Below are 23,166 nucleotides of genomic sequence, written 5' to 3'. Positions count from 1 at the left end.
TTTCTCTGGACATTCAGGATGCATATCTGCATGTTCCTATTATGCCATCCCACCAACAATGTTTACGGTTTGCTGTAGTTCAGCAACATTACCAATTTCAGGCACTACCCTTTGGCCTATCTACAGCTTTCTGGGTATTTACCAAAATAATGGCGGTCATGACAGCCTATATCAGGCCTCAGGGAGTCAGAATACTACCATATCTGGATGACCTTCTGATATTGGCGCAAACTCCGGTTGTTTTACAAAACCATCTTCACTTTCTCCAACACAGCAAATGGTACACCTGGGAGCTCTTCTGGATTCTCTGGCACAAAGAATGTTTCTGCCAGAGGACAAGATTGCAACCCTATTATTGCAAATACGTAAACTACTACATAAGCGAAGGATATGCATTCTGTTAGCGATGCAGGTCCTGGGATCAACGGTATCCACCGTCGACATGGTGGTGGTATGCTCAGTTCCATTCCAGTCCTCTGGAAAAATTGATTCTCTCCAGGTGGAATGGACAGTATCATCTAATAAGGTCCCAGAGGATCCTTCTCACTTCGTCACTCCCTCCTTTGGTGGATGAAAAAGGTCCATCTGAACAAAGGGTGTCCATTCTGGACTCCAAATTGGGTGCTTCTCACCATTAACCCCATTCTTCGCGGATGGGGGACAGTGACAGGTCATCACACCTTTCAGGGAAGATGGACAAATCAGGAAAGTCATCTGTCAATAAACATTCTGGAACTGCGAGCAGTATACAAAGCACTTGTCATGGCTCAGGACCTGTTCCAGGGCAGGCCGATCCAGATCCAGTCCGACAATTACATTACAGTGGCGTATCTCAACCATCAGGGAGGCACAAGAAGTTATGCAGCCATGAAAAAAGTGGGCAGAACATCATCTTCCGGCCAACTCGGAAATATTCATACTGTGAGTACTCAATTGGGAAACAGACTTCCAAACTCACCAGGACATACACACCAAAGAGTGTTCTCTCCATCTGGAAGTGTTTCAACTCCTGGTAAACAAAATGTGGTCTAATAGAAATAGATATCATGGCATCACGTCACAACCACAAGGTCACCATTTAAGGGTCCAGCAGCCTTTGTGGACGCACTTGCAGTAGGATTGGGGACTTCAAGCTGGTGTATCTCTTTCCTCTTATTTCCATCCTCCCAAGAGTTCTCAGGAAATTCAACCAGGAAGGCGGAACAGTAATACTGGTGGCTCCAGCTTGGCCCAGGCGTCATTGGTTCACTGACATACATAATCTATCCATAGACAGTCCATATTCTCTTCCTCAATGGCAGGTTCTGCTTATGCAGGATCCCTGCCAGCATCTGGACTTACCTTGTCTGGTTTTAACGGTGTGGCTCTTCCATCTTAAGAGCAAAGGATTTTTCCAGTTCTGTAATTCAGACGATGCTTAGAGGATGGAAGCCTACCTCTGCCCGCATCTATTACAGGGTGTGGAATTCTATTGGTCAGTGGTGTACCCACAGAAAATATGATCCTAAGGTGTTTAGGATTTCCAGGTTAGTGTTTCTGGTGTATGATTGCTCTTCCTTCTCCTCTTTTCTTCTCCTGCCTTGAGGCTTGTTAACAAAACTGAAGGCCTGTGGCTAGGGTGGGGTATATATGGAGGAGGACCCGAAGCTTCCTGGGAGCTGAAAGCTTTAACTGTTTGGAGCCTGGATCTCTCCAACCACATTATCTCCATGGTAACCCGGTGGACCCCGAAGAAAAGGAGTTGTCAAGGTAAGTCTACCATAACTCTAATTTTTGTCTATACTAATTGTGTGTATTTTGTTTAGTGTTTTTTTTTAATTATTAAAAGTTAAGTTTTTCATTAATACTACTTTCTGCTAGAGTGCCCACCCCCCCTCCTATGTCAAAGGTTTAATTGTGACCAAAGTTTTATCATGAACATACAGTGCCATTATTAATATGCACATAATGTTAGCTGTATTAAATACTTTTTGCTTAAGTTTGTATCTTCGTTTGCTTAGGCAGATGTTTTGCTGCTTAGACAGATGTGTTGCTGCATGGCACGCCATGTCCCGTTTCACTCAGCTGGTTCCAAGCGTATTCCAGTTGTGTTTTAGTCTGAGACAGCACTGAATATTTTAATATGTGAATATGTGTGCAACTGTGTCTAAATCTGTATATGAGATGGGGTGGTAAAGTGGCTGTGGCTTTTTACCATGCCAGGTTGTGCACAGATATGCAAGTATTGCATTTCAACTAAATAATACCATAATACCTACAAAAAGCAGTGCCAGCTGAACCCAAGTTTAATTCTGCTTTTGTCAAATTGGAAGAGAAGATGGTATAAGTGAGAGTAAGAAAAGCACATAAGGAATGAGGGCCCTGCTTATGAGAGCTTACATTCTACTATGTAGGGGCAGACAGAGATGATGCAATTGCATGAAAAATATAAGATAGTGGTTACACAGAGGGAAGAGACCATCTGAAAGCAACATGCGTCTTGCCCGTCTGAGACCCTGATGCTGAGAATGCGTTACACTCAAACCACTGTACCCCATAACTGTAAGGGGGTGTCATTGCAGGGTGCAAGGGAGTTGTAGAACTATGTAGTGCCCTCAATTCAGTACTGCAACATTATTGAACAAGAGATTACAGTATGTGGTCTTATTTAAAACCGAGGTTGCGTTTGAGTCCTGAACCCCTACACCTGTTGATGCATCTTACCCGCCTGAGCCCCTGATGCTGAGAATGCATCTGAAATCCTACACTCGGGCCCCTGGAGTTATGGAGCTACAGTGTGTACAGTAGTGCAAACACTGCAACATTATTGAACAGGAAATCAAGTGGTCTTATTAAAAACTGAGGTTACGTTCCTGAACCCCAACACCTGTGTGCATCTGAAAATCGATTGATGTGGATGGATTCAATCCACCACTGTACGTCATATAAAAAAATATATATATAGGGGAATGAATCTAAAGTAATCATGTTTAATAATTTTGGGCTGTGGTGGGATTTGAACTGTGTACCTTGGCTATGTAAAACCAACACTCTACCACTAGGCCAGAAAGGCTTTCACATCCATCTTCTGAATCCTTGTGTAGGGACACAGTACCCGAGCATTAGTGAATATTAATTGATCCCATCTAATTGAAAGCTGTGCGTGCGTGCGACCCCTGTCTGAGCCCCTGAGACAAAAATTAAAAAAATATATATATTTTTAAAAAGTAAAGGACTCACACACATACTGTACTGTAATGATTTAAAATGTTATTACACTTTCTACTACAGCCCTGATTCCATGACGAAAACACTGTATTATAGTGTACCGAATCACAGATTCTGTCAGCCAATCATTGGGCGATGATACAGAAAATGCATTGGATATCGGACGCATGCACAGTGTAGTTTTGGAAAAGCGACACCTGGTGGATAAAAAGTTTTATTACACTCTGTGACTGTTTCCAGCGCCACTGTACGTTACGTTGCGGTTAATACTGAAAGGTGCGACTCAAGGCGTACCGGGTGGCATGAGATGCAGGGCTCGCTAAATGGCGTATGGAGCATCAAACTAGCTGGGCCCATCTGTATGACCTGATTCAGAGATGGACACAATAGCACAGTAGCTGCGTCTTTGGGTGCAGCTACTGTGCTAAAATATGGTAATGCCTGCAGGAGGCAATCGAAGGTGAAAGAAGCCTCCAGCCAGCATCGCAGATCCAAATGCTGCGTCCAAAGACTTACCATTGGATCAACATTGTAACCATCTACTGTGATGTAAGCCAAAGTTTTCTCAGACTGGCCGTCTTTTGCTGCTTGCGAGTCCAGGAAAACTGCACCCTCCGACACACACCTGGCCTTGGCAATCCCTGAAGGCTTGGGGGCACTGTGCGCTTACACGCAGGGCTCATTCTGCAAGTGGTTGGGGTTATGGATGTCACTACTTGTATGTGGCTTAGTCTTAATTCTCTGTTAAGCAGTGGATCACTCGCCACCCAGCTTTTAAGCGCTGTATTACATGTCGTACCGTATCCTTAGTTGAAGAATATCACGGTACGCCACAAGTCCAGCCATCACGTAACGTTCCATGGGGTGACACAGAGCCCTGAATGGCGCGCGATGAACAAACTAGCTGGCCACATCTGTATACAAGTAGACATTTAATTTTTTTTGCTGTTTGTACCTTGTCCCATCATATTTGGTTATGTAGGGAAAGAAAATGCTCCCGGGTCAATATCAAGAAGGCAGTGGGTAATGTGTTTGCTTGTTCTTAATGTTAAGCTAAATTTCCAAGGTCAAAGCCTTACCAAGGAGCAATCAGTGCAGCTTGCAGAAAAAAATGCTAAAGGTCCTAAGTCCCTTGTTAGGGTTCCAATTGAACCTGTGGAAGCACCACCCTGGGCTAAACCCCCATGCTGGCAGTGTTAGAGATTTCCAAACTGTTAGCTAGCAGTTAGGTTCCTGCAGCTCTTTATGGGTTTGGACACAGTCAGGGCTTTAAAAATTAACCCACCCAGATCTGGGCTTGCACATTTGTCCTCTTTGTTTTAGAGTTTGTCTATTTCAGGCTTCAGGCCTATTCTCATCCTAAAATCTCTGAACCTTTACCTTAGGTTGGACAGGTCCAGAGAGGAATCCCTGAACTATGTTGTTCACAGTATGAATCAGGGAAAGTTTTTGGTATCGCTATAAAAAGAAAACATTTATCTGCATGTTCCTATTTGGGAGGGTCATCAGTCCCTGCTCAGATTTGTGATACAGAAACATTTTCACTTCAGGGCTCCTTTTGACAGTGTCAATGCCTCAAGTTATTTTTTTACAAAAATAATGGTGGCGATGTCAGCTTTGCTCCAGTACAGAGGGATTAAGGTCATATTTACAATTTGTTCAAAGTTCTCCAGACACTCTCTTGAATCATGCGAGTCAGACAGAACAGTTTTTTAAGTTCCACAGTTGGATTATAAATTAAGTAAATCAAATCTGGTTCCTTTTCAAAGAAGGCTTTTCTGGGAATAGTGTTCGACACCAAAGGACAACATACTTTCCATTCAGAATATGATCAAATAGCTGTTCAAGAGGAAAGGAGTACCTGTTCTTTGCAGCAAAAGGTTTCTGGACAAGGTGGTCTTGACATTCAAAATGGTTCAATTTGCCCAGTTCACGCTTGAGTTTTGAAGTTGGAATTGATGAGGAAGTGGGACAAGTCCAATACTCACTTGTCTTCCCTTTCTATCACTCTGTCTCAGAGGGCATTTCACTCACTGTGGTGGTCGTCCTGTCACAATTTGAGTAAGTTTCATCCGTTTACCATCAGGTATAGGATTCTGGTAAGAAAAGATGTCAGTTTTAGAGTTGGGGGCGGTTGTACTCCACCTTCCAGGGCAGGTGGTCGGCTATGGAAATGACTTTCCTATCAATATGTTGGAGCATCGGGCTCTGTTCAACATATTCAGGGCAGTTCAACCTCTCATAAGAGTTCAGATGGTACAGATGGACAGTACAATAGCGGTGGCTTATCTGAACCACCAGAGAGGTCCAAAGAGTGCACAGGCCATAAGTGGCATAAGACATATGTTCTGGGCACAGAAAAATAGTCTGGCCCTTATTGCTCCATTTAAGTGCTAGTCAACTGTGAGGCTGATTATCTAAGCAGGCAGGGCTTGCATCCGGGAGAATAGTCCTCCATCCCAATTTTTTTCTACAGCTGGTGAGAACCTGGTATCATTCAGATGTCGATATGATGGCATCCAGACTGAACTTCAAGCTTCACACTGCCTAGGAGTGATCCCATCTTTAGCGACTGCTTTGGAAAGACCCCAGCATATCAAATATCCCCTAGTGTATGAAGGAAGTCCAGATTTTTTTATCTCCCTTTCCTGACCTCCCTTACGTTCCTTGTGTGGTTGTTAAATGTCTTTGTTGTGAGTTTTGTGAAGATCAGTGCCCTTTTCCTCTCCCTCATATGCTCCATATAGTGTTCACTCTAGGTCCTGCGCCAGACCTAGAGAAAGGGCACTTCTGTACCCGAAAAGGGGGCATGGCCAAGGAAAAGAGGCATGTCTTTAAGACATGCCGGCCTGCCCCCAAGTGCTGCTGTCAGTGTGAATGGATTCTGGGCGCATGCGCCCGGGCGTCCATTCACCTGCGGTGACTGCTACACTGCAGTTTTCCCCACCCGTGGAACACTGTGACCTGCTGGTGGGGACAGCACCCCAGGCTGTTTCAGCGGGGCACTGTGCCGGAGGGCAGGGTGCTTTTTGCTTTTTAGAAATAGGGCAGGACGTGGCGCCCCGCTAAAACAGCCTAGTGGGAAGACTATCCATATTTATCTTTTGGGTTTTGATAGTACCAAAAAGTGACTGCTGTTCAGCCAAACAGGGTTTTGAGGTGGAGGACCCTGAATTTCAGTGGCAATTTTTTTATGTGATCAGACTTCTTACTCTACTCACTAAACCCAATCATCTTCAGTGTCCCATATGGAATTGGAGAAAAGGATTATAGGGGGCCCAATTCAGCAGTGCACGCAAGTGCACTGCTGAACGCAGATTCACGATGTTCGGGAATCTGCTCAGGCACATGACCCTTTCTGCGCATGTGCAAAAATGGGTCTGCGAACCCGCACGCAGACTCCCAGCAATATATCAATGATTGCAGTCTGCTGGCATTTGTGGGCAGGGAGGGAGCAGTGATGGCCTCCGTTTCCCAAAACTAAGGCTTGTCGCTGCTGTTAAGGGGGAGGGAAGAGGCCAGGATCTCCATTGGCTGTCTGAGATTTCCTGGTCTCTTACTCTAATCTGCGGCAGCCGACTGTGGGACCCCATGGGTCATGCAGCAGGCCAAAGGTCCACAGAGTATCCGATGCTGCGTTGGGCAAAGCAGCTCGGATATGCAATGCAGCAGGAGGCGTGATGCCTCCTGCTACATTACCATAATTGCAAAGTTCGCAATTGCAAAGCTTCCTGCATGCAGCTTTGCAATTGCAGTCCTTGCTGAATGAGGCCCAGGGTAAAGAAAAAAACCTGATTTTTATGACATACCTTCTAACTACACATTCTATATGTTACCGAAGATCCGTAAAAATAAGACAATACCTCCCGGACGTCCAATAGTGTCAGGAATTAAAAGCTTATACAAGCATTCAACATGAGAAAAGTATTACATCAGTTCAATACTTTCTAGAAAAAGATGGAATAATGCAATTTGGATCTTTCTTGGTAAAATTAATCTCTTTTGTACTAACGAAAAACTTCTTTGTTTTCAGTGACAAGTTCTATTTACAAACTAGGGGCACAGCGATGGGGGCAGCCTGTGCCCCCACATATGCTAATATCTACTTAGGCTGGTGGGAAGAGACCATCGTTTTTAATGAGATCCATGAAGAATACACAAAACACGTGTTAATTTGGATGAGATACATAGACGATCTCTTAATAATATGAGACGGTCCCCGTGACAAATTTCTTGAATTCGTCAACCTGTTAAACATCAATGATTTGAACCTCAGACTAACATTTGAGATCAGTGAATCAGAAGTAACATTCTTGGATCTGAGGATATGCATAATGGAAGATGAAAGGATTTCTACAGATCTGTTTAGAAAACATACGGCAACTAATAGTGTTTTGCATAGGACATGTGCACATTTTCCGCCAGTCCTTAACGGCATACCGAGAGGGGAGTTCCTGCATCTGAAAAGAAACTGTTCTGATTCCACACAATTCGCTAAAAGATCAGAGCAATTGTCTGATAGATTGATTAGGAGAGGGTACAGTAGAAGATTGATTAAAAAAGCCAGATATGAGGCCAATCTGAACAAGAGGAACTCTCTTCTATACCCCAATAAAATTAAATCTACAGAACCAGATAAGATCAGACTGGTTGGAGACTTTTGTACTGAATGGCAAAAGATCCAACAGATAATACACAAACACTGTTCTGTGTTAACATTAGATCCAGATCTTGCCAAGAACATTGGACCTCATGTTTCAATAAGTTGGAGACGGTCTACCAGTCTGAAAGACAGACTGGTTCATAGCCACTTTAAAAACAACAAACAAAGAAAACCGGTGGCGGAGGGGTCATTTAAATGCGGTAATTGCAAAGCCTGTAATCAAATGTCACGTACCACAGAATTTAGAGACAAATATAACAAAGTACATAAAATATGTGACTTTATTAATTGTAAGACCCCGGGGGTAGTCTATTGTTTAACATGCCCATGTGAGAAAAGATATATAGGGATGACTATGAGACCCCTGAAGCAAAGAGTACTGGAACATGTGGGAAATATAAGAAATTCCAAAACTGATGTGTCAAAGTTTAAGCAAATGACATATGTTGCAAGGCATTTTTTTGATCAACACCATGGTGATCCTGCAGGTTTGAGGGCTTACGGTATAGAGAGAGTCCAGTTAGGAATTAGAGGAGGGGATGTCACTCGAGAATTATTGAAGCGAGAGAGCTATTGGACTTTCCTGTTAGGAACTTTATATCCAGCCGGAATGAATGAACATATTAATTATGGTTTTTTTTTTAATTAATTCACCACCTTACACTATATTACAGTATTCATTGGACCTTCGACCCACTACCTTATACTATATTATGGTATTCATTGGAACTTTGATAATCACGGTTATAGATTGTGATTATTTATTCCCATATAGGGAAGAGGTTGAGTTTGATTGGATATTTATAATTACATAATAATCCATTATATGTATATTACATTTAATTTCACATACCAATGTTACTGCACATAAATGCTGCATATTAAATATATTTATCACACAAGTTTAGGATATTTATTTATTTAACACTTGGGTTATTTGTTTACACAAATTGTATGAATTTATTTTGTCACATTAATTTATTTTGTCACCACTTTATTTTTAGACTCAGGGATTAATAGGGTATTGTTTAATGTGTGTTTTTTACACTCAAGACAAGATCATGACATTTATTATCACTAATGATACTTTTCACTTATATTATTTAGGATAGTGGACATATTTATTGCAGTTTTCACTTATTTTGAATAATACGCGGCTGCTTCTTTAAGAAATGATTAAATTACATTATTATAGGGGATAATACACTATGATAAGAATATATTGGATAGTTATGGAAATGGGATATTGATAGGTGTATATTACATAATGGTTTGGATTCAATAGTAGTATTCTGGTATCCAAATATTGTCATTGCTCATACTGGGAGATGAATAATAATATGATAGTTGTTGATGCTTGCATTCAAATATAATCAACATGTACTTTTGTACCTATTAAGATATGGGGGAGTTTAATATAATATATTATTTACTTCTTACAGGTTTATTTATAATATAGATTGCACTATCTTTAGTATAGGGACACAAGGGGTTAAACCAGGAGTGTTTGGGAGGTATTTGACGATTCCGGCATATTACTATTACATTACCCACGACTCCAACCAATGAGAACCTGCTCACATAAAGCCGATTGGCTCTGAAACCTTTCAATTATTCCAGTCTGCTCTTACTTCACTGACAGAGCCTTTAACCAATAGATGCACTGACAGGCAAAACTGATTGGTGGAGAACTCTGTCAATATACTGAGTCGAGTACTGATTGGTTAGCAATGAGGATATAGTTTTTTACAACCCGATACACGGGTTGTTCCTTTGATTAAGCATACCAGCGAAACGCGCGTCAGGAGACACGCTGTGCACTCTGTTTAATGTGCACTATGTGTTGTTTGTTTTTATGTATGTCACACTAAAAGACAAATTGATATGTCTATGAAGGGTGTCTGTTAGACGTTGGGACGTCAAGAGCAGGCGCTTGGGCTCCAGCACATGCTATGCATACTAATGTGGATAAATGGTTACAGTGTGTTTAATACACTCAGCAACTTAATTACTTTTATGATTAGCGCAGCAGCTATACCTGCACCACTATCAAGGGAAAGTACCAACGCTGATACTGATGTTAATTATCCCCGGTTTCTGACAGTTGATTTATGAATTATAGAATGAGAAAATTATCTGTTATATGTACATTAAGCCACAAAATCAATATAAAAGACATATAATGTCAGTTCATTGTTTGGAATGTACAAAATGAGGGATATGATTAGTATTCGTTGAATTAATAGTAGTGCCCTTTTATATTGAATTTAACCCCTTAATTTATATCTATTTTTTGTGACAAACTACCAATAATTGGTGATTTGTGAACCTAGTTTATCGATAGCGGATTTCTGTACCCAGTTAGCGCTATATTGATTGAGGGGTTTATTATGTATAATCCATTAACGTTTGATATATAACTGTCTTATTATGATTTTCTGCACACCTGCTATATGTCAACGGTCTATTTGGTATAGATCATAGTATATAGTACGCCATTATTATGGTTTTACTATTTGATCAATACAATAGTAAACATATTGGGTAACAATATACATAACCCATTGGCAGATGTGCATGAACAAATACTAGATGTATTACAGTTGATGGACTAGTAATACCTGCACAAAGACTATTAGGATTAAACATAAGTAATAAAGATCAAAAGCGTGTGTGAGACTTTTTATAATACTCTTGATATATTTATCATTTGCATATTGTGCATGCAACAAATTATAAAACATATGTCCCTAGTATACAGATACCCGAGAGTTATGTATAACATGACGATGTTATGAACTAACGAAAGAAATTACATCTGAACAGTGTGATAATAATTTTAATAGTATGTTTACAAAATATTAAAATATAAAAATAAAAATATTTTGCTCATTTATTTTAAGGATACATTAAAGGTTATATTTTAGAATTATCAGAGCTAATGAATTGTTGTTAGTATTTGTAGAGATATTACAAAATTCAATTTGTTCTGTGAGTGCCCCGATATAGGAATACTTTCTTTCTCTTTTTTTGCATATCCATATTTATTCCTGGGTGCACCCCTCCACCATTAATATAATAATAGAAAATAATTCAATTAAATATCTTTAATTGTATACACTGGGAGAATGAACTCTAAATATTAAGTATAGTTCTGTGCGGAAGAGCATCTTCTTCTTGGTATACCTTCTAACTATTCAGAAGGCTCTATCACATCGCCCTGATTGGGGCAGCATACTTTCGTGAGTCAGTAATTGGGAAGATCAGCAGAGAACAGCTGTACTAGGCAGTGATTGTGTGTTTGCAGGGGAGCTGAGGGAGGTAAAGGGACAGCCAAGATACTTTCAGCACTAGACACGTTCCCACTATGATGCAGCCACACTCCCTTTATGCCAAGGCCATGCCTTTATTGTGATGTGGCCCACTCTTCCACTCAACTTAATAGGAATGTTTGGAGGTATGTTCAAAAGTTAAATGTTTACAAGCTATGACTGTTTCAGCTGTCCTTCACTTTTTTATAAATCTTATAACTCACCAATTTAGGCTTTATTCTCATTTACATCAAATATTGTGTGTTCTGGCAAGGGGTGGAGCTAGCCTTTCTGTCACCCAAGACAAAGATTAATCATGCCCCTCCACAAACACACACCCCTGTCCCAGTGGATAGTAGTTGCCCTCTACCTTTATGACCACCATACACTACAGACAGTATTAGTGACCACCATATACTACAGACAGCATTAGTGACCGCCATAAACTAAACACAGATATAGTGACTGTCATACTAAAGACATTATTAGTGATATGGAAATATCTATTGATACAATTATAAATGTCCACAAAAATAGATCAAGTGCAGAAATGAAAGTTTATTGAAGAGATTTGCAATTACAATTCATGTAAGGATGGCAGTTCAATAGGACTGACACACTCTTGCTGTTACACAAACTTTTATATTGCAAATGATGTATACAAGTAAATTGATTATATTCTCAGCACCTTATAAGTAAAACATACATCTTAAAGGTTCATTGTGGCTTTATACCAGGTAATTCTTTAATAGATACAGTTAATGACTGTAGGTAAACAACAAAATTGTGGATTGGGTGTAGCTTCTTGAATATATATTGCTATTGTACATGGTACTTCCTCTGTAATCTCAATTTGCTGCAAGCTACTGTAAAATGCTTTTGACTATAATGAAGCCATGATGATAAGTTATTAAAGCTGCATAACAGTATATTTTTTTATCCATTCCCTTGAATCATTTTAACTTCCACATCATTCGTTACAGCCATGTACTACAGACAGCATTAGCAGCTGCCATATATTACAGACAGCATTAGTAACCACCATATACTATAGACCACATCAGTGACCGGCTTATACTGCAGACAGCATAAGTGACTGCCTTATACTACAGACAGCATCAGTGACCTCCATGTACTACAAATAGCATCAGGGACCACCATATACTAAAGACAGCACTAATGATCACCATATACTATAGGCAGCATTACTGACCACTATATACTACAGGCAGCATCAGTGACTGCCATATACTACAGGCAGCATCAGTGGCCTCCATATACTACAGGCATCATCAGTGACCGCCTTATACTACAGACAGCATCAATGACTGCCATATTCTACAGCCAGCATCAGTGACGCCATATACTAAAGACAGCTCCAACGACCACCATATACTACAGGCAGCAATCCTAACTGCCATGTATACAGGCAGCATCAGTAAATGCCGTATACTACAGGCAGCATCGGTGAATGCCATATACTACAGGCAGCATCATTGACTGCCATATATTACAGGCAGCATCAGTGACTGCCTTATAATATAGACAGCATCAGTGACTGCCATACACTAAAGACAGCACCAATAACAGCCATATACTATATTCAGCATCAGTGACCACCATATACTGCAGGGATCAGTGAATGCCATATACTACAGGCATCATCAGTGACCACCTTATACTAAAAAACAGCAACAGTGACCGCCATATACTACAGGAAGCATCAGTGACCACCATACACTACAGGCAGCATTAAACTCCTAATTATATCCCTCAGTCTTATAAAAAACCTTAATCCTTAATTTGGTGCTGCCATTCTTTAGCACTGTACACTCTCCATACAAAAAGTGAAGTTTTCACACTTTTGGGGCTTTTAGCTATATTTTTGTTTTTGTGTAATAATTTAATAGGATTCTCCTTTTTATTTTCTTGTTATTTATTTTTTTCTTGTGTGTCTCACATTAGGATAGCAAAATTTAGAGAAGCAAAAAAATCGGAATACTAGAGGACTAACTCATACTGTAAAGCCAATTTGTTATGGATGTGAAGGTTCTATTTAAAGGAACCTGTCGTGAAGCTCCTTTCAGTTACCCCTTTAAGAGTTAAATGCCTGTTTTTGTCAGATAATAATAATCTCTAGGAAACATGCCTAAGCCACTTAAGTAATTTTATTCAACAATCAAGCAATTTACTTACCATTGTAGCTCACCAAACTAATATTGGTTCTAGCACATTACTTCAGCAATAATGTTAACCTGAAGTCTCAGCAGAAAAATAGACTGTTTGAAAATATGTTTTTTCAAAAATGTTCTTTCATATTTATCAGTAAGCTTCAGTCATTTTGTTATCTGACAAGTTTAAACATGCCTTTCCCTTCTAATTTATACCTTTTTATTACTTGCTTTAGGTGAAAAAATGAAAAAGCTGACCAGAGCTTAATTCTTATACCCTGGTTTATTTATTTTTACTTTGGCATTGGGTGTTAGATGAACAGAGATAAAACTCATTACATTCTGAAATTCTCTTTTTATGTTCTTGTAGTTCAAGTCTGGTGCTGATTAATCCTCTGCTATGCCATTATGTCTCCAAAACACTGATTTATGTATTTGTTTAACTGATTGTACTCCTACCAGTTTTTTTTAATTAGGTTTACTTATTCTTTTCTTTTTAAAAAAAAAATAAAAATATATATTTTATTGATTTGATACTCTCATACCAAAATAAAAATTTTGTATTTATGAATAAAATGGAGCAAAATATGGGTTACCAGGATTGGGGAAATATTTTAAATTAATCCATCCACTCTATATTCTGTATGTGTAATTTGACTTATACCCCTTTTACACCAGAGCTAAAACCTGGGTTATTGCAGAGTTAACCCGGGTAGCTCCTTGGTGTAAAAGGGTAAAGGGTTGGATTGCCGGGTTGAGTGACCTGGCAGTCCAACCCAGGTAAGTTGCAGGGTTTAACACGGGTATAACCCGTGAAACCCTGCAGTGTGAACGGCGCGCTCCGGGTTACGATGACCTGGAGCGCATAATATGCTGGCCGATGACGTCATCTCCAAGCGTCCACTTCAACGCCGGAAAAGCTGGGTCTCTGCAGACCCGGCTACGGTGTGAACGGCGCCGACTCGAGGAACTCTGTTCCAACTCCGGGTCAGACCCGGAATTTCGGTGTAAAAGCAGTATTAGTGTGTGGTGATTTTACTAATTAGTTTGGGTGAAGGATTGTCAAAAGGCCTTATTATACTTTAGTGCAGCGGTTCACAAACTGTCTTGAATCACAGCACCCTGGAATAGTAACATTTGTTTCACAGTACCCCTAGGCCAAAAATCTCTTATTGAGAAGTTCACCAAAGATTATTAAGTAGATTGTGCTGATCTATCATCCAGTTCTGTGGTGGTAGACAGGGTTGCACTTCTGTTTGCCCACATATTTTATGATAGGCAAAACCAGTGCTGGTGACTACTAATCATATTGACCATAAATTTGATTTGGTCGTGGACCACCAATTTGTGGCACCCATGTTAGTGCTCCACAGCACCCAGTTTGGGAACCACTGCCTTAGTTCCTTAAAAATTTTATATGTATCAATTTATTGAACAAGTATACAAAATAAATGTGCTACATATTATGTAATTTAAACTCTGTAGTGGACCTCTCTGGAACAGTGCTGTAGCAACGCTCCTCTGTGCCCTGAGCCGCCACCCCTGACCAGGCACACATGACGTCATGATGTCACACAGCTCTGGGAGAAGGAAGATGGCTGCCAGGTGTGTCATAAGGATGGGCCAAGTCACTTTCTATCCAGTGCTGTGCCACTCCTTGTTAATGCCCTGTTCTGGCATTTTAAGACCCTTTATACTCCAGGTCACACTATTCAATTATCTCATAGCTTCACAATTTGTGTGGCAAGGTTCCGAAGTTACCATTAGAGGAACTTGAGTATCATAGTCACATCCCCCTCCCAGCAGTCTTATGCCCTGTCTAGTACCTGACATCCTTCTCCATCCACACATACTGCCTCGTGGCCAGATTAAGGTCTTTGGGGGCCCCTGAACAACAAACTTGTGGGGGCCTCTATCAATAACATTATATATATATATATATATTAGGGGTGAGCGGGTTCGGATTTCTGAAATCCGAACCCCCCCGAGCCCCCCCGATCCGAGTCCGATCCGAGTCAGGCTCGACTTTTCCCGCCTGACTCGGATCTGACATCGAGGCAAAACGTCATCATCCCGCCTTCCGAGTCTCGCGGGTTTTGGATCCTATATAAGGTACCCGCGTCGGCGCCATTTTCTCACTCGGCTGTGGACAGTGAAGAGGGAGGGTGGGAGTTAGTGCTGTGTAGTGTAGTGTAGTGTAGTGCTGCTGTTGTCCACTACTTCAAAGTCCATAGGGGCTGGCTGTGTTGTGCTGTGCTGCTGTTGTTAATAGGGGCTGTGTCCACTACTTCAAAGTCCATAGGGGCTGGCTGGACTGTGTTGTGCAGTCAGTTCTCCATAGGGGCTGTGTCCACTCCAAAGTCCTGTGCAGTGTCCCAGTCCTAAAGGGGTGCTGTAGTGTTGTCCAGGGGGTGCTCTGTCCATCAGGGGTGCTCCCCCCAAGTGCTAAAAAAATAATATATTTTCTGTGTTTGTGAATTGTGTGCGCAGTAGCCGCACGTGCATCAACAAAGTAGTGCCAAGCGTGCGCCTGTGTCATAAGTAAAGGGCCGGCTGGCTTGACCGTTAAAGGGTGCTGTAACCCCCGAAAGTACACTCCAGTCCAAACCAAAAAAAAATTATTTTCTGTGTTTGTGAATTGTGTGCGCAGTAGCCGCACGTGCATCAACAAAGTAGTGCCAAGCGTGCGCCTGTGTCATAAGTAAAGGGCCGGCTGGCTTGATCGTTAAGGGTGCTGTAACCCCCGAAAGTACACTCCAGTCCAAACCAAAAAAAAAATTATTTTCTGTGTTTGTGAATTGTGTGCGCAGTAGCCGCACGTGCATCAACAAAGTAGTGCCAAACGTGCGCCTGTGTCATAAGTAAAGGGCCGGCTGGCTTGACCGTTAAGGGTGCTGTAACCCCCGAAAGTACACTCCAGTCCAAACCAAAAAAAAAATTATTTTCTGTGTTTGTGAATTGTGTGCGCAGTAGCCGCACGTGCATCAACAAAGTAGTGCCAAACGTGCGCCTGTGTCATAAGTAAAGGGCCGGCTGGCTTGACCGTTAAGGGTGCTGTAACCCCCGAAAGTACACTCCAGTCCAAACCCAAAAAAAAATTATTTTCTGTGTTTGTGAATTGTGTGCGCAGTAGCCGCACGTGCATCAACAAAGTAGTGCCAAGCGTGCGCCTGTGTCATAAGTAAAGGGCCGGCTGGCTTGACCGTTAAGGGTGCTGTAACCCCCGAAAGTACACTCCAGTCCAAACCAAAAAAAAAATTATTTTCTGTGTTTAGCCGCACGTATATATCAAATCGATATAACATAAATGGAGGACCAAACTTTCTCCGATAAAAATAAAATAGAGAAAGATCAAGAACCACTTCCTCCTAGTGCTGAAGCTGCTGCCACTAGTCATGACATAGACGATAACATGCCATCAACGTCGTCTGCCAAGGCCGATGCCCAATGTCATAGTAGAGGGCACATACAATCCCAAATGGCAAAGTTCAGGAAAATGACCTTGAAAAAGACATTTAAATCAGCTGAAGAGAAACGTAAACTTGCCAATATGCCATTTACGACACGGAGTGGCAAGGAACGGCTAAGGTCGATCCCTAGTATGTTCATGACTAGTGGTTCAGCTTCACATGACGATGGAAGCACTCCTCCCACTAAAAAAATCAAAAGAGTTAAGCTGGCAAAAGCACAGCGAAGAACTGTGCTTTCTAAGAAGATATCACAAATCCCCAAGGAGAGTCCAAGTGTGGTGGTGGTTGCGATGCCTGACCTTCCCAGCACTGGACGGGAAGAGGTGGCTCTTTCCACCATTTGCACGCCCCCTGCAAGTGCTGAAAGGAGCACCCACAGTCCACTTGCTGATATGCAAATTGAAGATGTCACTGTTGAAGTACAACAGGATGAGGATACTGGTGTAGCTGGCGCTGAGGAGGAAGTTGGCGAGGAGGATTCTGATGGTGATGTGGTTTGTTTAAATCAGGCTCCGGGGGAGACAGTTGTTGTCCGTGGGATGAAAAAGCCCATCACGGTCATGCCTGGGCAGAAGACCAAACATTCCACCTCTTTGGTCTGGCAATATTTCTATCCAAATCCGGACAACAACTGTCTTGCCATATGTACCATATGTAAAGGTGAAATAAGTAGGGGTAGGGACGTCAACCACCTAGGAACATCCTCCCTTATACGGCACCTGCAGCGCGTTCATAAAAAGTTACTGTCAAGTTCAGAAACTTTGGCTCAGACCGTAAGCAGTCCAGGGACACCTAAATCCCGTTGTCCTGTTGTATCCAAGCGCCTGCAAACCACACCGTCAACTCCCTCCTCGTCAATTTCCTCCTTAGTCAGGATCGGAAGTAGTCCTGCAGGCCATATCACTGGCATGACTGACTCTCCTATCCGGGATTCCTCCGGAGGATCCTGCATTGCTACGCCTACTGCTGCCGCTGCTGCTGTTGCTGCTGCTGCTGGGAGTCGTTCATCATCCCAGAGAGGAAGTAGGAACACCACTACTTTTACTAAACAATTGACCCTCCAACAGTCCTTAGCGAGGAGGATGAAGTACGACAGCAGTCATCCTGAAGCAAAACGTATAACTGAGGCCTTGACTGCTATGTTGGTGTTAGACGTGCGTCCGGTATCCGCCATTAGTGCAGTGGGATTTAGACAATTGATGGAGGTAGTGTGTCCCCGGTTCCAAATCCCGTCTAGATTCCACTTCACTAGGCAGGCGATACCGAGACTGTACAGAAACGTCAGAAAAAGTGTCCTCAGTGTCCTGAAAAATGCCGTTGTACACAATGTCCACTTAACCACGGACATGTGGACAAGTGGAACAGGGCAGACTAAGGACTATATGACTGTGACAGCCCACTGGGTAGATGTATCACCTTACGCAGCAACAGCAGCAGCGTCACCAGTAGCAGCATCTCAGAAACGCCAGCTCGTTACAAGGCAGGCTACGCTGTGTATCACCGGTTTCAGTAAGAGGCACACCGCCGACAACCTCTTAGAGAAACTGAGGGAAATCATCGCCCAGTGGCTTACCCCACTTAGACTCTCCTGGGGATTTGTGATATCTGACAACGCCACCAATATTGTGCGGGCATTACATCTGGGCAAATTCCAGCACGTCCCATGTTTTGCTCACACAATAAACTTGGTGGTGCAGAATTTTCTGAAAGCGACAGGGGCGTGCAGGAGACGCTTTGGGTGGCCCGAAAAATTTCTGGCCACTTTCGCCATTCAGCGACTGCGTGCCGAAGACTGGAGCGCCAGCAAACACTCTTGAACCTGCCCCGCCATCACCTGAAGCAAGAGGTTGTGACGCGGTGGAACTCAACCCTCTATATGCTTCAGAGGATGGAGGAGCAGCAAAAGGCCATACAAGCCTATACATCCACCTATGACATAGGCAAAGGAGGGGGTATGCACCTGACTCAAGCGCAGTGGAGAATGATTTCCGTGTTGTGCAAGGTTCTTCAGCCCTTCGAACTTGCCACACGTGAAGTCAGTTCAGACACTGCCAGCTTGAGTCAGGTCATTCCCCTCATCAGGCTTTTGCAGAAGCAGCTGGAGAAAGTGAAGGAGGAGCTAAGACGGAGCGATTCCGCTCGGCATGTGGGACTTGTGGATGAAGCCCTTCATTCGCTTTGCCAGGATTCCAGGGTGGTCAATCTGTTGAAATCAGACCACTACATTTTGGCCACCGTGCTCGATCCTAGGTTTAAAGCCTATGTGGTGTCTCTCTTTCCGGCCGACACAAGCCTGCAGAGGTGCAAAGACCTGCTGGTGAACACACTGTCAGCTGAAGCGGAACGTGACACGTCAACGGCTCCTTCTTCATTTTCTCCCGCAACTGGGGCTGCCAGGAAAAAACTTAGGTATCCTAAGCAACCCGCTGGCGGTGATGCAGGGCAGGCAGGACCAAGTTTGGACATCTGGTCCGGACTGAAGGACCTGGCAACAATTTCTGACATGTCTACTGTCACTGCATATGATACTGTCACCATTGACAGAATGGTGGAGGATTACATCGGTGACAGCATCCAAGTAGGCATGTCAGACAGTCCATACCTGTACTGGCAGGAAAAAGAGGCAATTTGGAGGCCCCTGTACAAACTGGCTCTATTTTACCTGAGTTGCCCCCCCTCCAGTGTGTACTCCGAAAGAGTGTTTAGTGCAGCCGGGAACCTTGTCAGCGAAAGGCGTAGGAGGTTGCTTCCACAGAATGTGGAGAAGATGATGTTCATCAAAATGAATTATCAGCTCTTCCAGGGAGACCAGCCTCCAGAACGTACAGAGGGACCTGTGGTGGTGGATTCAAGTGGGGACGAGTTAATACTTTGTGAGGATGAGGATGTACACACTGAAGAGGGTGAGGAATCGGTGGATGAGGAGGATGAGGATGACATCTTGCCTCCGTAGAGCCAGTTTGTGCAGGGACACATTAATTGCCAGCTTGTTTTGTGGGGGCCCAAACGAACCAATCATTTCAGCCACAGTTGTGTGGCAGACCCTGGCGCTGAAATGATTGATTTGTTAAAGTGTGCATGTCCTGTTTATACAACATAAGGGTGGGTGGGAGGGCCCAAGGACAATTCCATCTTGCACCTCTTTTTTTCTTTGCATTATGTACAGTTTGGGGCCTAGTTTTTCTAACTGCCATCCTGTCTGCCACTGCAGTGTCACTCCTAGATGGGTCACGTGTTTGTGCCGCCCACTCGTGTCGCTTAGCATAGTCATCCAGCTACCTCGGTGCAACCTTTTGGACATAAAAACACTATTGTGAGGTGTTCAGAATAGACTGGAAATGAGTGGAAATTAAGGTTATTGAGGTTAATAATAGCATAGGAGCAGAAAAACCTACAAATTCTGTGATTTTAGCTGTTTTTATGCTTTTTTTCAAAAAAATACAGATCCAAAACACAAAACCCAGAACCCAAAACACGGAAGGGTGGTTTTGGCAAAACCAATCCAGATCCAAAACACGAAGAAAGATCCAGATCCAAAACCAAAACACAAAACACGAAAAGTGGCCGGTGCACACCCCTAATATATATATGTATAGTTATTATAAGGGCACAGTCGTGCCCTTATATTAAGGCTGCATCTAAAAAATTTAATTTCTCCATAGAGAATTCTGAAGGGGTGTCAAGGTGTTCAAGGGGCTACACCTCAAAAGCTATAGGAGGCACGGATCTGAAATTTGGCATGGCCAGGTAGAACTGTCACTGGGTACTGCATGCCAAATTTCAGGGCATAAACATAAAAATTGAGGACATGGGAGTAATCTAAAACTCCAACTGTCAATTTTTCTGACATTCTCAATTAGGACAGCTTTTCTGCTATAGTCTATGGGGGTTTTTGGGAAGGCAAAACTCAGGTTAGGGGTGGAATTTAGACTTGTGGTTTGTTTTATTAGGTATCTATTGTGCCAGGGTACGTGCTTTTGGGGTTCAGGTAAATTAGAAAGTGAGAGTTTTTAAACTATTACCTCAAGAATGCGCCATTATAAAGATATAAAGATAGTAGGAGCTTCCAGCAGGTGTAGTCATAGTGGCTTCACTTGGGTGCAGCAAGATGGCCGTCGTTTGTGGGCAGTACCGGGCAAAGCAGCGGCGGGGACACGGATGCGGCGGTGGGAACCTCAGCGGCGGCGGGTCGTGGTTGTTGGCGGAGGACGTGGGTGTCGTCCGGGGCGCGGGTGTCGGCGGCAGTGGCGGCGGAGGGTCCGGCGGCGCTGGAGGGTGCAGCGGTGGTGAGGGCGTTGGCGACGGGCCTGGACCGGAGAGGATTCAGACACCGCCAGCCATTATGCCAATCATGGCTCGCGGCAGCCATCTTTGAATTTTAAAATGGGCGCCACTGCCGTACTCGGCAGAATGGCTGGCGGGGACTAAATCCTCTCAGATCCAGGCCCGCCGCCGACACCCAAACAGGTGCCAGTCCCGCAGTTGCCGCTGCCGATGATGTCGCGAGCCGCGATTGGCTCGCTGCGGCCATCTTTGATTTTCAAAGATGGCCGCCGCGAGCCAGTCACGACTCGTGTCGTCATTGGAGGCGGCAGCACCTGCAGAGGACCATAGAAGCCCTGGGGAGGTGGCAGCCACCCCCCAGGTGAAGACACCAGAAGCCCTGGCGGGTTGACGCCCGCCAGGCGAAGACACCGAAGCCCTGGCGGGTTGGCGCCCGCCTGGCTAAGACACTGGAAATCCTAGTGGTTGGCGGCCATGCAAATGAGCTGACACAGGCTGCAACCCACTAGGTGAAGATGCCAGAAGCCCTGGTGGGTGGGCGCCCACCAGGCAAAGACACCGAAGCCCTGGCGGGCACCCGCCAGGTGAAGACGCCGAAGCCTTGGCGGGTTGGTGCCTGCCGGGTGAAGACACCGGAAGTCCTAGTGGTCAGCGGCCTTGCAAAAGAGCTGACACAGGCTGCCGCCCACTAGGTAAAGAGGCCGAAGCCCTGGCGGGTTAGCATCGGCCAGGCGAAGCCGCCGAAGCCCTGGCGGGTTGGCGCCCACCAGGCGAAAACACCAAAGCCCTTGCGGGCTGGTGCCCACCAGGTAAAGATGCCTAAGTCCTGGGGTGGCGGTGGCCATGCAAAAGAGCTTAAAGTCCGCCGTCCCCAAGGTGAAGACCTGTAAACTAAAATATTGCAATATTAAAGTGTGTTGTGTTATTTTAATATTTTTTTTACAGGTGGCAGTGGGCCCTAATGCCCAGCATGCTGGTACTTGTGGTTTTCCAAGTACCATCATGCAGGGAGACGTGCTGGGACCTAAAGTTATATATACATATATACGGTGTGTAATATAAATATTTATATATATTTGTTCTTGAAATTCCAGTTTATTAAATTTTAAAGCAGTTGTAATAATCTGGATTTTCAAGTAAAAAAAAATATACATTTTATATGTGTATGTGTACTATATATATATATATATATATATATATATAAAATACAGATATACAGTCTGTGATAATCTAACCTGTGATGTCTGCCTCATACATGGGGAAACACCGTGAACAAGCCGTTCAGAAGCAGAGTACAAATGCCAATTTGGGTGTGAATCTGCTCTGCACTTTCAGTTTCAGCCCTCGTCTCTGGTCCTGACTCCTGAGCAGTCACAGTCTCGTGACATTATGATGTATAATCTTGCGAGACTGTACTGCAGTGAAGCTGCTCGGCAGCTGCTGTAAGGGAACAACTGAGCACCCGCCGAGGAGGACCGTAGCCCAGCTGCTATGCTTTTTTTTGTGCGGCCCCTCTATGTGTGGGGGCCCCAGAACGACTGCCCCTTCCGCCCCGCCTATAACTCTGTACTGCCTTATAGAGAAAAAAGTTTCATAACCTTTAAACATGAGCAAATAGTTAATTAAGCTAAGTAAAGAAACGTGGCATTTTCACTCAGTTCAACACATATTTAATATGTATTTTCCTCTTTAATGTGTCTTATATAAGTATACTCCTAACAGTTGTGTATATCTGTAGGAGTGTCATTATTGATGGTTTGTCTGTGGAAAGAAACCACCTTCTTGTCCGAATGAATATCCTTGGAGGACCACATGAGCGTATCCTGCCTCCTAGAGCTTTGATTCAGGTAATAGTACATCTTTTAATTTTTTTAAAAAACAAGGTAATTTGTTTAATACAAACAAAAATTATGCAGTGCTTTACAGATAACATATCAGTCATTCACATCAGTCACGGCCCCAGTGGAACTTGAAATCTATGTTCCTTGCCACAGACAGACAGACACACACACACTAGAGTTATTGTTGTCAGTAGCCAATTAACCTACAGTATCAGTATG

General features: G+C 43.3%; 1 protein-coding gene across 1 annotated transcript in view; it reads left to right on the top strand.

Annotated features, from left to right (window-relative positions):
- Positions 1 to 23,166, top strand: part of TBC1D32 (TBC1 domain family member 32) — a 484,474-nt gene that overhangs the window by 305,058 nt on the left and 156,250 nt on the right. Inside the window, exon 25 of the mRNA XM_088481005.1 lies at positions 22,845 to 22,953. Within this exon, the coding sequence (XP_088337131.1) occupies positions 22,845 to 22,953 (109 nt within the window). The remainder of the gene's footprint in view (positions 1 to 22,844; positions 22,954 to 23,166) is intronic.

Source organism: Taudactylus pleione, unplaced genomic scaffold (assembly GCF_031769625.1).
Source record: "Taudactylus pleione unplaced genomic scaffold, aTauple2 ptg000259l, whole genome shotgun sequence".
In the NCBI taxonomy this organism is placed as follows: Eukaryota; Metazoa; Chordata; class Amphibia; order Anura; family Myobatrachidae; genus Taudactylus; species Taudactylus pleione.
The sequence above is the reverse complement of the archived record's forward strand: the minus strand, read 5'-3'. Positions and strand labels throughout refer to the sequence as shown.